The 13,417-nt window shown below is 40.4% G+C and overlaps 1 protein-coding gene across 4 annotated transcripts in view; it reads right to left on the reverse strand.

The window, feature by feature from the left end:
- Window positions 1-1,791: 1,791 nt before the first annotated feature.
- PICALM (phosphatidylinositol binding clathrin assembly protein) overlaps window positions 1,792-13,417 on the reverse strand; it is a 72,566-nt gene continuing 60,940 nt past the window's right edge. For 2 of the 4 annotated variants that reach the window (XM_075742484.1, XM_075742483.1), the window contains 4 exons: window positions 12,127-12,186; window positions 10,375-10,479; window positions 4,135-4,237; window positions 1,792-3,172 (listed from right to left, as the gene is read on the reverse strand). In XM_075742484.1, the coding sequence (XP_075598599.1) occupies window positions 4,145-4,237; window positions 10,375-10,479; window positions 12,127-12,186 (258 nt within the window). In that variant the 3' untranslated portion in view covers window positions 1,792-3,172; window positions 4,135-4,144. The remainder of the gene's footprint in view (window positions 3,173-4,134; window positions 4,238-10,374; window positions 10,480-12,126; window positions 12,187-13,417) is intronic. The other 2 variants (XM_010301363.2, XM_075742485.1) reach the window with 1 other exon arrangement.

Here is a 13,417-nt window from a genome sequence, read left to right on the forward strand (position 1 = left end):
CAGCTCTGCTATGAGGACAGGCTGAGAGAGTTGGGGTTGTTCAGCCTGGAGAAGAGAAGGGAGACCTTAGAGCAGCCTTCCAGTACCTGAAGGGGCCCACAGGAAAGCTGGAGAGGGACTGGTGACAAGGGCATGGAGTGACAGGACAAGGGGGAATGGGTTTAAGCTGAAGAAGGGTCGATTTAGATTAGATCTGAGGAAGCAATTCTTCCCTGTGAGGGTGGTGAGGCACTGGCACAGGTTTGCAAGAGAAGCTGTGGATGCCCCTGGATCCCTGGAAATGTTCAAGGCCAGGCTGGATGAGGCTTTAGGCAACCTGGTTTAGTGGAGGGTGTCCCTGCCCATGGCAGGGGGTTGGATCTAGATGGGCTTTGAGGTCCCTTCCAACCCAAACCATTCTATGAATTATGGAATTCTCTGATTAAAAGAAAATTAAAAACCATTGTGATGACTCTGACCCACCACTTTCCTTCACAAAGCTCTAAAAGGAACAGCAGCTCTCTAACAAAGCACTACATCCTCCACTGCTTGCAGGAGCAGGCAGCTTTCCTAGACAGAATTTGGTCTTCTAGATTAAACAACCTTTGAACTCAATTTTGAGGAGAACCAGGTTTTCACAATCCCCCATTACTGAAAATGGCCAGTGATTCAAAAAAAAACATGTCTATGAGCTGTGCTTTTTAAATTAAGCTCCAACTGAGTGTTATTCCAGCAATACGGAAAGCAAACATATTTATTAGAAACAAAGTAAATGGGAAAATAGTCCTCAGGAGAATTCTCAAGCCCGTTTGAAGACTAAACCAAAAGCAAGGTTTATTAGCAAGGCTGAACCTGCAGAGGAGTAAGTGTGAGTGAGCACCACAGACCTGAAAAGGCAGAGCACCAGGCAAGGCAAGCGGCTGGTTTTATCACAGCCCAGCACACTGGACAATGCAGGAGCAGGAAAGGCTGCTTTCATTTTTCATACAAGATACGGCTTGTGTTTCAGAATAATTTGTATCGCGGTAGTTACCGATTTAGCCAACAGGCCACAAATGTGCATCTTTTTTTCCAGCTGACCCCAACAATTCACATTTTTGATGTTCTGAGTGCAAGCAGAAACTAAAAAGAAGTTGTTCTCTGGTGGCACAGCGCCCCATTGGAATTCTCAGTTGTAAGAAGGTAAAGATTTAAGTAAACTGTATATGAAACTCCCCAGGCCTGGGCACATGGCATTATATGCACTGAAAGTAACAGGTTCAGGGTTTTTTTTTTTTTATTCATGCTTTTAGAAAGGAATTTTAAATGTACTGATCTGTACCCATCATTTCATGATGTAACACCCTTTAGTAAGAGCCTCAGGTAGCTGAGAAAAGTTCCACTTCTATCCAATCTCCCTGATGAAAACTAGTGTCTACAGATGATGTTCAAAGCTTCTCTGGCATTACCTTCTGCCAGAAGATGGGGGAAGATACCCAAATCATTTCTTTGGGGCATATCAACAGTACAAGTTTATTGCAATGAATATTTTGAAAAATTAGAAGATTGTGAACTATCATATTAAGTAAGGAATTCAGCTCTTCATCAGCCAACTCATCACAGCGGACCTAAGGCTGCCGACTGCAGCAGCACCGGGAAGATGAGGTATAGATCACCTCATTCATGGACGCGTGGTGCTGCACCTCCTGTAATACGATATGCACATATGAAACACATTTGGTATTTTATTAAGTAAACAAAGCAATTACCAGTGCACATTTTAACCAGCAAAAAGAAAAAAAAGCACCTCAGACTTTCATACCGTAACAAAAGTTCTGTGGAAGCTGCATTTTATTTGAAAATCCACCCATTTTTGCGAACATACATTTTAATATTTTAAACAAAAATAGAATCTGCAGAGACAATGCAGCAAGTATGCTTAATTCATGTACAGAATTGCTTTCATATCATTGACTATCCTTCCGAAGGCCCCACTCCACCCAAAAGTTATGATGTATTTACACAAAGCACCGATCAACAGTGCTACTTTAATTCTTCGTTAACTAAATACCCACTAGATGTATGCAAGGAAACTACTTCCCCTTTTTTACTTTTAAAAGGTACGTGATCATAAACATGGCGCTAGCCAAATGAAAAGGCTTCCCCCCCCAGCACACACCACCTCGATTTTATTTATTTATTTTTTTTTTTTTTTACAGAAAAGAAGGAAAGTCTTAAAGTGAAAGCAATTCCTCACATTCATTTTGGAAAGGCCTTATAATGTCAAATGTAAAAATAATGACATGCCAAGCACAAAGCAATAAAGTTCCTTCCCAACGCACTAATGCTGAATTAAAAATGTAGTGCTTCTTCTAGTCAGTTAACTGTTCCCTTGCAAAATCCTAGGCACAGAATTGACTATAAGGATTAATGCATTTTACAGCTCTTCCCTAATTCCCATATATACTGAGAATTCATTAGATTCAGACCTTTAAAATATTTAGTGCTCTGTATGTCAGCTGAAAAGCATTCTGAATCAGATTCATTCTTTGTGGATAAAAATCAGACATACTGTATACATCCATACTCATTTTCATAAGGAGTGTTTTTTGATACAATATTAATGTTAAATTGATAATCATAAATAAATACAAACAATAATACATAAGGAATGTCTACTGCAAACTGAATATATCTTTTTTTTTTAAAAAAAAAAAAGTTAATTTCCATTACTGCTGTGCCTACATTTGTGAGGACTGAAGAAAAGGTAACTGCAGAATTAAGAGTTAGGACTTGACCCTCCCCTGCCCAAAGTCTTGTTTCGAGTTACGGTAAAGGACACGTCTCCATTCCAGACAGCATTTCCAAACACCAATCTCGATTTCCAGAATAAAGGCTTCTCTTTGTGTGTTACCGATTATGGATATCATTAGAAGCTGAAAGTATTGACATGTTAGTCACCAGGACAAAAAAAAGGAGATCTTAAGTCTTAATTCATGGCAATTCTTGGCTTTGCATTGTATATTGATGTTTTCTTATGGAGATGTCCCAGGTTCCTTCATTGGTCTTCATCATTTCACTGCATCATTTAATGGAAGAGGAGAGTTTGAGAGACTGAAGTTCATTTTTTCCTGGAAGTGGGGGTTTACTGGTGAGCACATCTTTTTGGAAATGTTCCTTTCTCTTCCATCTAACACAGTTACATAAACTGAATCTGGAAAGATTAAAAACCCTCGTGTTAACATCCAACAGAAATAGGACTTCACTATAAACCTGTGTTTTCTTCAAATATTTCCATTCTTCAAATGCCCAACCTACCCCAACATCTGCAGTTTTAAACAGAAACAAAAATTTTACAAAATCGGGGCCAGAAGACCACCAAACGCCATCCGGATGTTTTTCCGACTACGGCAGCCTTTGGAACATCCCTTTGCATTAAGCTGGTCTAACCAACAATAAACCCCTCCTTATCCCTGCTATAGTGTCACCACCACCAGCGTAACACAGACCAACGTCATGAGGAACAGAATTCAAGGTCACTTTTCTCGCTGAACCAGAGGAAGCGCACAAAGAAAAGCAGAAGCCGTGTGCAATAAAGCCTACTCTTTCTTTACGCCACATATGCTTCAATTTTTTCATGTTTTCACTCAGTTTAGTATTTAATTCCCATCCGCCCCGATTGATAAAAAGGAACAGAAGAACTCCAGCGACCGTCTGTACCAAAATTTCACCCTCACACACATGAAACCAAGTATCTCCTCCTGCATCAAGTGACCTCTTGGGCCAAGCACTCTGGTGAAGCGTGGGAGCAGACTGCCAGCAGCAGTCAGGTGTCTGCCGATAACCACGAACCCCAAACGGTAAATACTGGGTAGCACCGGTTCCTTCTCCCCGGCTGCAGCAAAGTACCACGTGTGCTGGCTCCTGCAGTTCTGCAAGGAACTATCAAACTTTATTTCCAATGGACTGAAGCAAAATGACTTCATCGGGCCTTTAAACTGCTGCAGTTAAGTATACCAAGTTTCCACATCACTTCCACAATGCTTCCAACTCAACATGACTTGTTTCTATTTTCTTCAGAAACACTTCTAGTCACGTTAATAAAACTTGAATTAGAACTTTAATTTTGTTCTATATCACAAAAAACCAGCATCTCCCCAGAATAATGGACAATACCTAAGTTGTTCTACAAGAAATCCTGGAGAGAGAGCTCTGCAAAGGGATCCTTTCCTGAGGCTCTGTGAGGACTCTGACTGGAAGGGCTGGATGCTGCAGACAGCTAGTAGGAAAGACGACAGAGAAAGGGAAAGAAAAAGAAAAAAGATCTCAGAATGACAGAATATGAAAGCTGAACGTGTAATGAAAGGACAAGGGGAGGTTAAGAGGCAAACTTGGCAGAAATCAACTATTAGAGCAAGGTGTTTGGTCACATGGAAAACAGAAAGCCTCTTCAATGGTTGGTGTAATGCAGAAACAAGCTGGACACGACCCTCCAGAAAGGGAACTGTAGCTGGCATTTGCCGAATAAGCAGACAACAACCTCACACTGTCACAGCGGCGTTCTTCTGGAGATACAAACCACGAAGCCTGACACTCCTGTGAGCAGGTTAGCGCTCTCCCTGCTTTATTGGCAAAACTATGTACTGGCAGGGAGAGACAAGGCTGGGGGTCTGGCCAAGCGTGGCAGCTCTCCAGATGCCTTCTCCAGAAGAAATAGCTCTCAGCATCTTTTCCCTCTCAAAACAGGATGTGTATAAAAAGAAGCTGGAGAGCAGACAATGAGTAATTGTCAATTTGGGGCCTAGAAGGAGAACATGGGACATATTCTGGAGCTAGGGGGGAAAAAAAAAAAAAATATGAGAGTTTATCAGTTGCTGCCATTTTAGGTGAGAACTGAAGGCCAAGACGGATAGTCTATACTATCTATACTAACAAAAATCATCTTATAGCCACGTATTTAAAGCACCACACTACAAATTCAGCCATATAAAGCATATCATTTACAAGTAGGTAATGCTGGCATTCCAGCTGCTGCTGCTGCTGGAAGAGACCAATAATCTGCTGGCTGTAATTGCAGGACTATCTGCTATTTGTCAATTTATTTATTTTTTAGTCCTTTTCCTTCTTTGTTGGTGCTTTCCCAGTTCTAAATGGTGCTTTATTCAACTCTGTTTGCCCTCCTCCCTCATAGAGCTTGCATGGTTTTGCAGTTACAAATAAAACAGTCAACGTTCTCCATTTCAGATTCCATCACTGTACCAATTTACTCCTAATTGAGTCACTAATCACCAGTGCGTACTTGCACTTCATGCCCATTGCAAAAAAAACACATCGTAAGAAGATGTATTTCCTTTGGAAACACTGAATGCCTGCACACCTACGCATGACAGGGAACGTGCTTATGGGAACTGCTTGCACAAGTGCCCAGAATGTAAATATTGCCATAGCAAACTTAAGTTTTTCACATTAATGTTTATCGCTGAAACCAGGTGGGGAGGAAGAATTCTTTTAGGATCAATACTGGGTTAGAATCTTTCTCCCCCGAAACCCCACTCCCAGTATGGCACTCAGATCCAGTCCCCATAAACAGATCATGGAAGAGTCATGAGACGGAATGGGAAGTGCTTGAGAAGCAGTTTCAGGATGTCAGAATTCCCCTTTTAAACTCAGTTCTTCCCTTTGGAAAGCCACAGCTCACACATCCCACCACTCTCCAGGATTTGAGCCAGACTAAAAATAAAGTCCAACAGAGGCCTGACTGCAGCAAGGCACGCCTGCTCCAACATGGTTTCATGAGACATTCCCCCTCTCCATGGTCAAATGGCTCGAAGTCACGTATTTAAAGTCCCATTCAATTGAGCTGGTGAATCTCCAATTGGTATCAAGTCCAAAGCAACGTCCCAGTTTGAAAGCAGTGTGGAAGACCGGTAGGTTTAGAGCTCTGTCATTTGTGCATCATCAGCACAAAACCAGAAACAGAGGTAAAATTTCAGGAAGCCTGTTCAGGTTAAATACCAGGGGAAAAAAAACCCCAAAACTTGACAATGCTACTTCCTAGATACCACAGCCAAATTCAGACAAGACACAGTATCTGACAGTAAGATAGCTATTTTAACAAGATTCCTCTAATATATTAAAAAGGAGGCCTGTAAAAAAATGTGGAAAATATGGTTAGACAGTTTCCTACACAGCATCTATCCAGAATACCACTTATATCTGAAAACCAGAGCCTACCGTAGCAGTTTCTAAGCAGCATTTAAAACAGCAGCAGCGGCCATCAGTTTTTCTTGTGCTAATACATATAGAACCATGGATTTAGCCTCCTGACTGCCCAGCACTCGTGTGATCTGAAATGCAACGTACCGTGCTGGATCAGGCCCAAAGCTTAGCCTCACCCCACCGGCAGTCGTCACTTCTTGCTGTTTCCAGAGACAAAACCTCCCCAGCGTCACGGTAAGACAGGACTCACCCACAAGTGAGTGCTGTGCCGATTCCCATCGTTACCTAGATACTGGTTTCTCATTAAACAAGTCTGTCAAGCTGGTTTAGCATATATTTTAGGATTAATGTGCCAAAAGGAGCACCTGTATAATCTACCTTCTGGCATAAGGCTGTCCTGAACTTCATAGCCTGTTCTTCCACAGTTTCAAATAAAAAACCCCAAACAAAGCCCAAAACCAAACCACCCCCTCCGCCCCCCCGAACCAACATACTTCTTTGCACATTTACTTATTCTTCATCATCACCAGGCCATCGCTCCTACTACTTTTTCTGTACAGTTCAGTGCCGTTAACAACTGCAGTGGTACAATGCCAGCAATAGGCAGAGTAATTTCTTTATTCTGTTTTAAATCTTCAAATTTTCACTACTGAGCTGCTTCCCCTCCTACAGCTACGTCCTTTTGGGGGCAATCAGACCAGAATATGTAACACAAAGGCACACCATGGATTTGTCAGTATTGTACCATTTTGTATTAGCCAAAAAAGAGAATGGTTTTGGTGGCGGTGAACATTCAAGCACTGCTGTTGCGCATGACGACACTCAGGTCTTACAATGGGTAGTTACTGTACAGCATTCAGATCTGGCTTGTCTGAAGTGTTTTGCGGTTGCTGTATTGCATCGCTCTGGCTACTCTTTAACCTCATCTGGACCATTGATTCAGCCCATCCCTTCCTCACACGCACACACACACACTCTCCTTCCCGACAGCTAAAATGTAATCGCACAACTCCGACCATTCTCACTGTTATGGTACATACTGTTTTGCAGTGAGGAAAGCCTGCTATTTTATCATGATGAAAACTATTCTTTTCCTTTCTCAAGCAGGAAATACTGACCCTAATGCAAGATAAGGGATTTCAAAGAAAAAAAGGTACACACTAGTTTCTTTTAAAACTATGAAAAATTTCTGCACCTAGATTTTCAAAGAAGCATCTGCTCTAGTTTCACCCTCGATTGTTGCAAATTACTTTGCCATTAAAAAAAACCCCAAACTACCCTTGCTTTTGATAGCAACAATTAGAAATAAAGTTGCATGCATGTAAACAGAACACTTGAAAGAAGCAAAACAGGTATGTCTAGAGGTAGGGAAAGTATATTTATAAAGACAAATCCTTAAGAGTATCAAGTTAGGAAACACCAGTTTAAATTACAAAGAAACTGGACAACATTGGGATGCCTACTGTGCCAGTCCCTATACAAAGTAGGAGTTCCCAACATGCTACAACTCCACAATATAATTTTTTGGCAACACCTCCTTATCTGTCATTATGCTTTTAAGTACCTTCCAGTTTCTTTGCTGTAGACAGCCACCAAACTCTATCAGGAGACTTGAGGTAATTGATATAACCTGATACTTTAAACATAAATATTAAGAACAGTTTACTGTTTGGCAGTGATGACATCATGGACAAAAGTTGTGTTAGAATAGTGGTATTGAGTGATCCACGTGGGATGTAGGCACTTTGAATTGGGTGCCTTTCAGACAATCGTTACTCATTCTTTAAGATTTGTTTACTTACCCCAAGAACACACATTTTTATTTCTTTATTTCCATTTATGGCACAACAGGAGTATGAACTAAACCTAAACAGACAACTATGCTCTCAGGCATACGGTAAATTTAGTGTAGTAATACTGTAATTCCCCTCCGTGGCTGTAAGTTAAATGCCATCTCCACTGCACACAGGGAAGAAGCTCTTGCATGCAGCCTTTGTTTCATTTAAGTTGCTTTATTGATGTCAGAGCCCTAAAAACTCAACACCTGCAAGCAACGCAGACTGCGTGTGTCAGGGAAAACCCTTCCTGGTCACACAGCAAATGCTGACTCAAAGAGTGTTTTCTCTATCAAATTAAGTCTCACAGGAGCCAAACTTCTTATGAGATAAGCACAACAAACAGAGCTCTCCACACCTCACTTGTGACTATTTCCTCTTTCTCCTGTTATGACAGCAGCTGGGATTCTACCGAGACCAAGCCCTGCAATGTCAAATGGAGCAGAAAGTCTCACCTAGCTATTCAGACCTACCTACATCTGTTTATAACTGAATTAGGCAGGCTGGTGGATTTATTATTTTTTAAAAAGGAAAATTCAAAATAGATATTTTGGGAATTGCAGAAAAAAACTCCTCCTAAGGATCCTTTAACTTGTTCTGTATTTAAGAAGTGTCATAAACACATTTTTCCCCTTGAAATAGCATCAAACCCATGTGAAAGACACCGAATCACTTGTCTTAAATGACAGTGAATGTCCAAAGCAGCTCTCAGAAGTCCAGGAGAAAGTAAACTGAAAACTGCATTTCTAGCTAAAGAAATCTAACAGCGTCCTTTTCAGATAAAGTCTTTAAAAAAAATAATATCTATTTTAGCAAAGAGAGTGGACATACCACTTGCTAGCAGCACACAACAGAGCCTCTCCTGTTAAAGCATCAGATTCAGGCACTGGAGAAAGGTTTGAAGCTCTTTTCCTTTCCAAGCTACTGCCGAATTCTTTTCCCTCCACACTCCAGTCCCAAAAACACACTTACACCAACACATACTTAAATGAATGTATACATCTGCGTTTTTAAACAGTCACCTATAAAGACTGTTTATACTCTTTACAGTAAGTTCAAAATACAGTCCTAATATATGATATTTTTCTAGTAAAGTCACAATGTACAGTGTAAACTTTGACAAAGAAACATTTGACTACTAAGTTAAACCACACAGTTAACACTGGAGTCCCAATCTGCCAGCTGAACTTGGCTCTGCCTCTACATACAGTTTGCAAACTCAAAGTCTTAATGATCTCAGTATTTTCTGAAAATCGTATGGAGGTGTTCAAGGTTGTCCATCCCCTCTCCTCCCTTTTTTTTTTTTTTAATGTTTTTCGTACTGCAAAAAACTCTCTTCAGATGGCTACTGGGTTAAAAGAGTGAGTTTAGATAGAAATTTCCCAGTGACAGAGGTTTTCAAAACAAACAATAAAAGGCACATATTTAACTCCAGTATTGACAAAGGTAGTTCTTCTCAATGTTCAGAGTAACCCTTCAGCGCACTCTTTTATTCTGGTACATTAGGTAACGAATCTATACACGACATAGCACGAGAAGCAGAAAAGCAGGTGATTTAAGGAACGCTCCATTTAACATAACACCTTCCTTAACAGGGAAAGGCCAGCGAGATTTCTATAGCTACGGAGTATCTTCACTATGCTGTAAATATCATCTGCCGCAAAAACTTGGAGGAATGCAAAGACCTTTGGAGAACACGACAGTTAGAACTAGGTGAATGTGCCGTGTGCCTCCCGCAGAGTGGTCAGCACTAACAACCAGGTGTTGGGTTGAAGTTTCACCAAGCTTGATACCAAGTTCTTTTCAAACTCATCCATGACGGTCACAGACTTAAAGGCTTAAACACCCTGTTTGTCCCCTGCTACATGCTGTCATCTAAGCACAGGCTTTGCACTTAGAAGAGTTTACAGCTCCTGCCAGGCTGGGTTACTTTATAATCTAACACTTTTAAGTGTAACAGGTCATAGTACAGTGCCACGTGTACTCAGGGAAAAGCCGTAACAGCGCAATCTCACGCAGCCATGCTTGAAGGTAAAGCAGCAGAGAACATGAACTTTGGGGAAGAAGCCTGTCTTCAGCAAACAGCACAGATATTAACTATTCCCATCCTTTCCCTGAAGCGTTGAGGATAACCTAGTCATACTCCCAGAAAATCAATGCCTTAAAATGCTCTCCTCTGCTTCTGTAAAACAAACCTGATGCTGCCAGCCTGGATATAAGAAGCCAGGAAGAAGCAATCCTCACATGAACTACTGGGCTTGTGTAATACATTTGTCCAACACAAGGAAATATTAAAATACTTTTACAGAAACCAAGCCAGCTGTAATTTGTTCCTAGCACCAACTATTCTGAATGTACCCACCTGTGCTCCCGGTACAGGGCCAAAAGGGTTTGGTGGCCTCATGACTGGCTGACTGTATATTAAAGTTGGCTGTGTCATTACTGGTATGCCTCCCATCTGCGATGGCTGAAAAAAATCCAGACAACATCAAATCACACACGGCATTACTTCATTACATATATTTAAATAAATTAAATTAGTAAATTTTGGTCACATTTGATATATGCAATCATGTAAGTTCTTTCCACAGTTTTCTCAAATAAAGGTTATGAGAGAGGAACATTAAAGCCTTTTCGAGGAATATTCTAGATAACAACTGAGCCCATTTAATCTCTTGCTGCAGAGATCAGAAACACTAAAATACTTGTTTAAGCACAAGCATTTGTGCTGGTCCTCCAGCACCCAAAACTGAAGTCTGACAGTATTTCCCTGTCTGCCCTCAAAAGCACGAGAACAGTTTTACAGATATCAACGCAGACCTGACAGTTCGAGAAAAACTGAAAACTATACGTACAGTTAATGTTAAGTCATCATGCAATCAAAGTCTAGAACATTACTAACACTCTGGCTAAGCCAAGTTAAGAGTTTAACATATATTGATGGTCTTAAAAGTCAGGTTTTATTTATTTTACGTAGACGCCCATCTCTGGCGCTGTTTTTGGCGCTCCCCTCAGGCTTGGGTTGACACCCAGCAGCAGTTGTGCTGAAGCAATCTCCATTCCAAGCAGCTTTTCCCTGACTAATCCTGGTGGTACTCCTATCATAGCAACCAGCTGGTTGGGCAATCGCACAGCAAACCCGTTCAAGAAACCGACCCTGATGAAAGCACTCTACAAAAAAGTTAAAAATAACTGCTGGTGCAATGAAGCAGCCAAGGAATGCTGAGGTACTCACGAAATTGTGAGTCCCAGTATCTATAGTACCTACTACAGCTTTACTAAAGGTAGTTTAACCACAATGACTTTGCACAGAACATACTACAGGAGTTCATGGATAGGTAATGGGAAACATGATACTCTCTCGAAAGACCCTCAGGAACACAGTTGGTCTATCTGCAATTCACTTATTGAGCATATACAAATTATAAATCATTACTCTTATTTGATCATATGAGGATACATTTAGCTTATTTTTGTTACACTAATCCATGAGCCATTTAACAGAATAATTGTTCTCTCTCCTTTTATTCACCCAGTAAAGCTGTGCTACATCAAAACCATACTAATAAAGAAGAGTTAAGCCATATCATTTTGGAAATATTATAAAACTTGAGATAGAAACAAAAATTTCAACAACTTTTCGGAGCAACGAGCAGCAGGTCAAGTTTATGTCAAAAGCCTTCCCGTACTGGTGTGTCACTAATAGAATCAATTCTCAACCAACACTGCAACACATGGCATCGACCATTACAGATACCTTTTGCTGAGGCTAGGAACAAATATTTAAAGGAAGGTTTCTCTCCACCAATAAAACATTCCTGTGGTGAATCTACTTGCATGACACTTATTTCTACACCAATAAAGCCCACTAAGAATTAACAGTCTTAATTTTAAAGTTTATGAAAAACTAAGGTAAGAAAGGGCAGACTTAATTCCAGACAAAAACTAGTGAAGTAGTTCAGAAAACCAGGACTTAATGATCTGGTGAAAAATAACCCAATAGAAGCTGAAATTGAGTCTTCAGTAAAATAGGTCAGAAAACAACTGCTACCAAACTATAAGCAATCAAACGGTATACGGCATCTGACTTCCGAGTTGCAGGAGTTCCACTCACCATCCCGTAGCCCATCATTCCCGTTGGCGTCGTGGCAGGATACGCCATTACAGGTGGTGCCTGGTGCGAAAAACAGGAGTGAACTTAGAGGAGAAGAGATCAGCTGCACACTGGTAAGACATTGCCTTCTAAGGGTCAACTGCGGCATTTTGCTTGTTATGAATATAGTGAAGAATAAATAGGACTTGCAGTCTTGTGTTAAGAGCGTATCCAAATTATTTCAGATGGAATACAATACCTAGGCTGAAGGTTCTAGGCGATCTTGGCAAATCTGTAATTACATATTTGCTTTTAACCTGTTAGGATTCTGGCTGACTAAACTAAACTGCAAATATCGTTCTCTCAGCATCCTGTTTAAAGAAGAGAGTATGAGACACAGAGAAGTGAGAGAGAACATTCAGGAAGGAGAAGCTTTTTTTTTTAATCCTGTGAAGAATATACTTGTATTTCAAAATCAGAAGTAATGGTACACAAGGATTCTTAAGAGAGAATTTTAATGACTGAAAGACCAAATTACCATTGCTTCTGCTGATATTACCGGAATTCTCTTCTCTTTAGCCAGGATGTACACACTATGGGGATTCTCCTACCATGCTTCAATCCAAATTCAACTCTGACATGAGTATCCAACTTGCATTCCCTCTCACTCATCCACTCAGTACAGTGAATTTGAACAGGCTAAAAGTCCTCTTAGTACTTTTCAGATACATTTATATTACCCTTAACCTAAGTTAACTTTTATGAAGTTCCAGTAAGATTGCTGTCAACAGACAAAACCTGGGGTGAAGCTACGTTTTGTAAAAAACTTGGCAACACATACATAGAAAAACAGCTGATAACTCTTAGAAAGAAGAGTATATTAAAGACAGTTCTTCATACCCCTACTGTATTCTTTGTTCTACATTTTCATTATGTACTTTCTAATTTAGTATTAACTCTTACAAGGATATAAAAAGGGATTTTTTTTTTCAGACTATAAATTGGTGCTTATAAATATTTAGATAACTTGCTGTCTATTCACTCCGCCTCCTATTAGTCTCTCCTTTAAGAAAAAAGTCTAATTTTCATGCTGTTGCTGTGGGGATTACTATTCACGACAAGACAAAGACCATACACATTTCTTGGTACACAGAGATAATTGATACAGAAAAAGAGGGAAGTGACAAAATATTAATACTGGATTAATTAAAGGAGATAAACTGTAACATCAAGAATAGGACAGCTGCAAAGCTGCTTCTGAATTCAGTTCTAAGGTATCAGCTGCCTTTTCATAGGTAGTAGCCAGTGGCAG

The sequence above is a fragment of the Balearica regulorum genome, chromosome 1 (genome assembly GCF_011004875.1).
Source record: "Balearica regulorum gibbericeps isolate bBalReg1 chromosome 1, bBalReg1.pri, whole genome shotgun sequence".
Lineage (NCBI taxonomy): Eukaryota > Metazoa > Chordata > Aves > Gruiformes > Gruidae > Balearica > Balearica regulorum.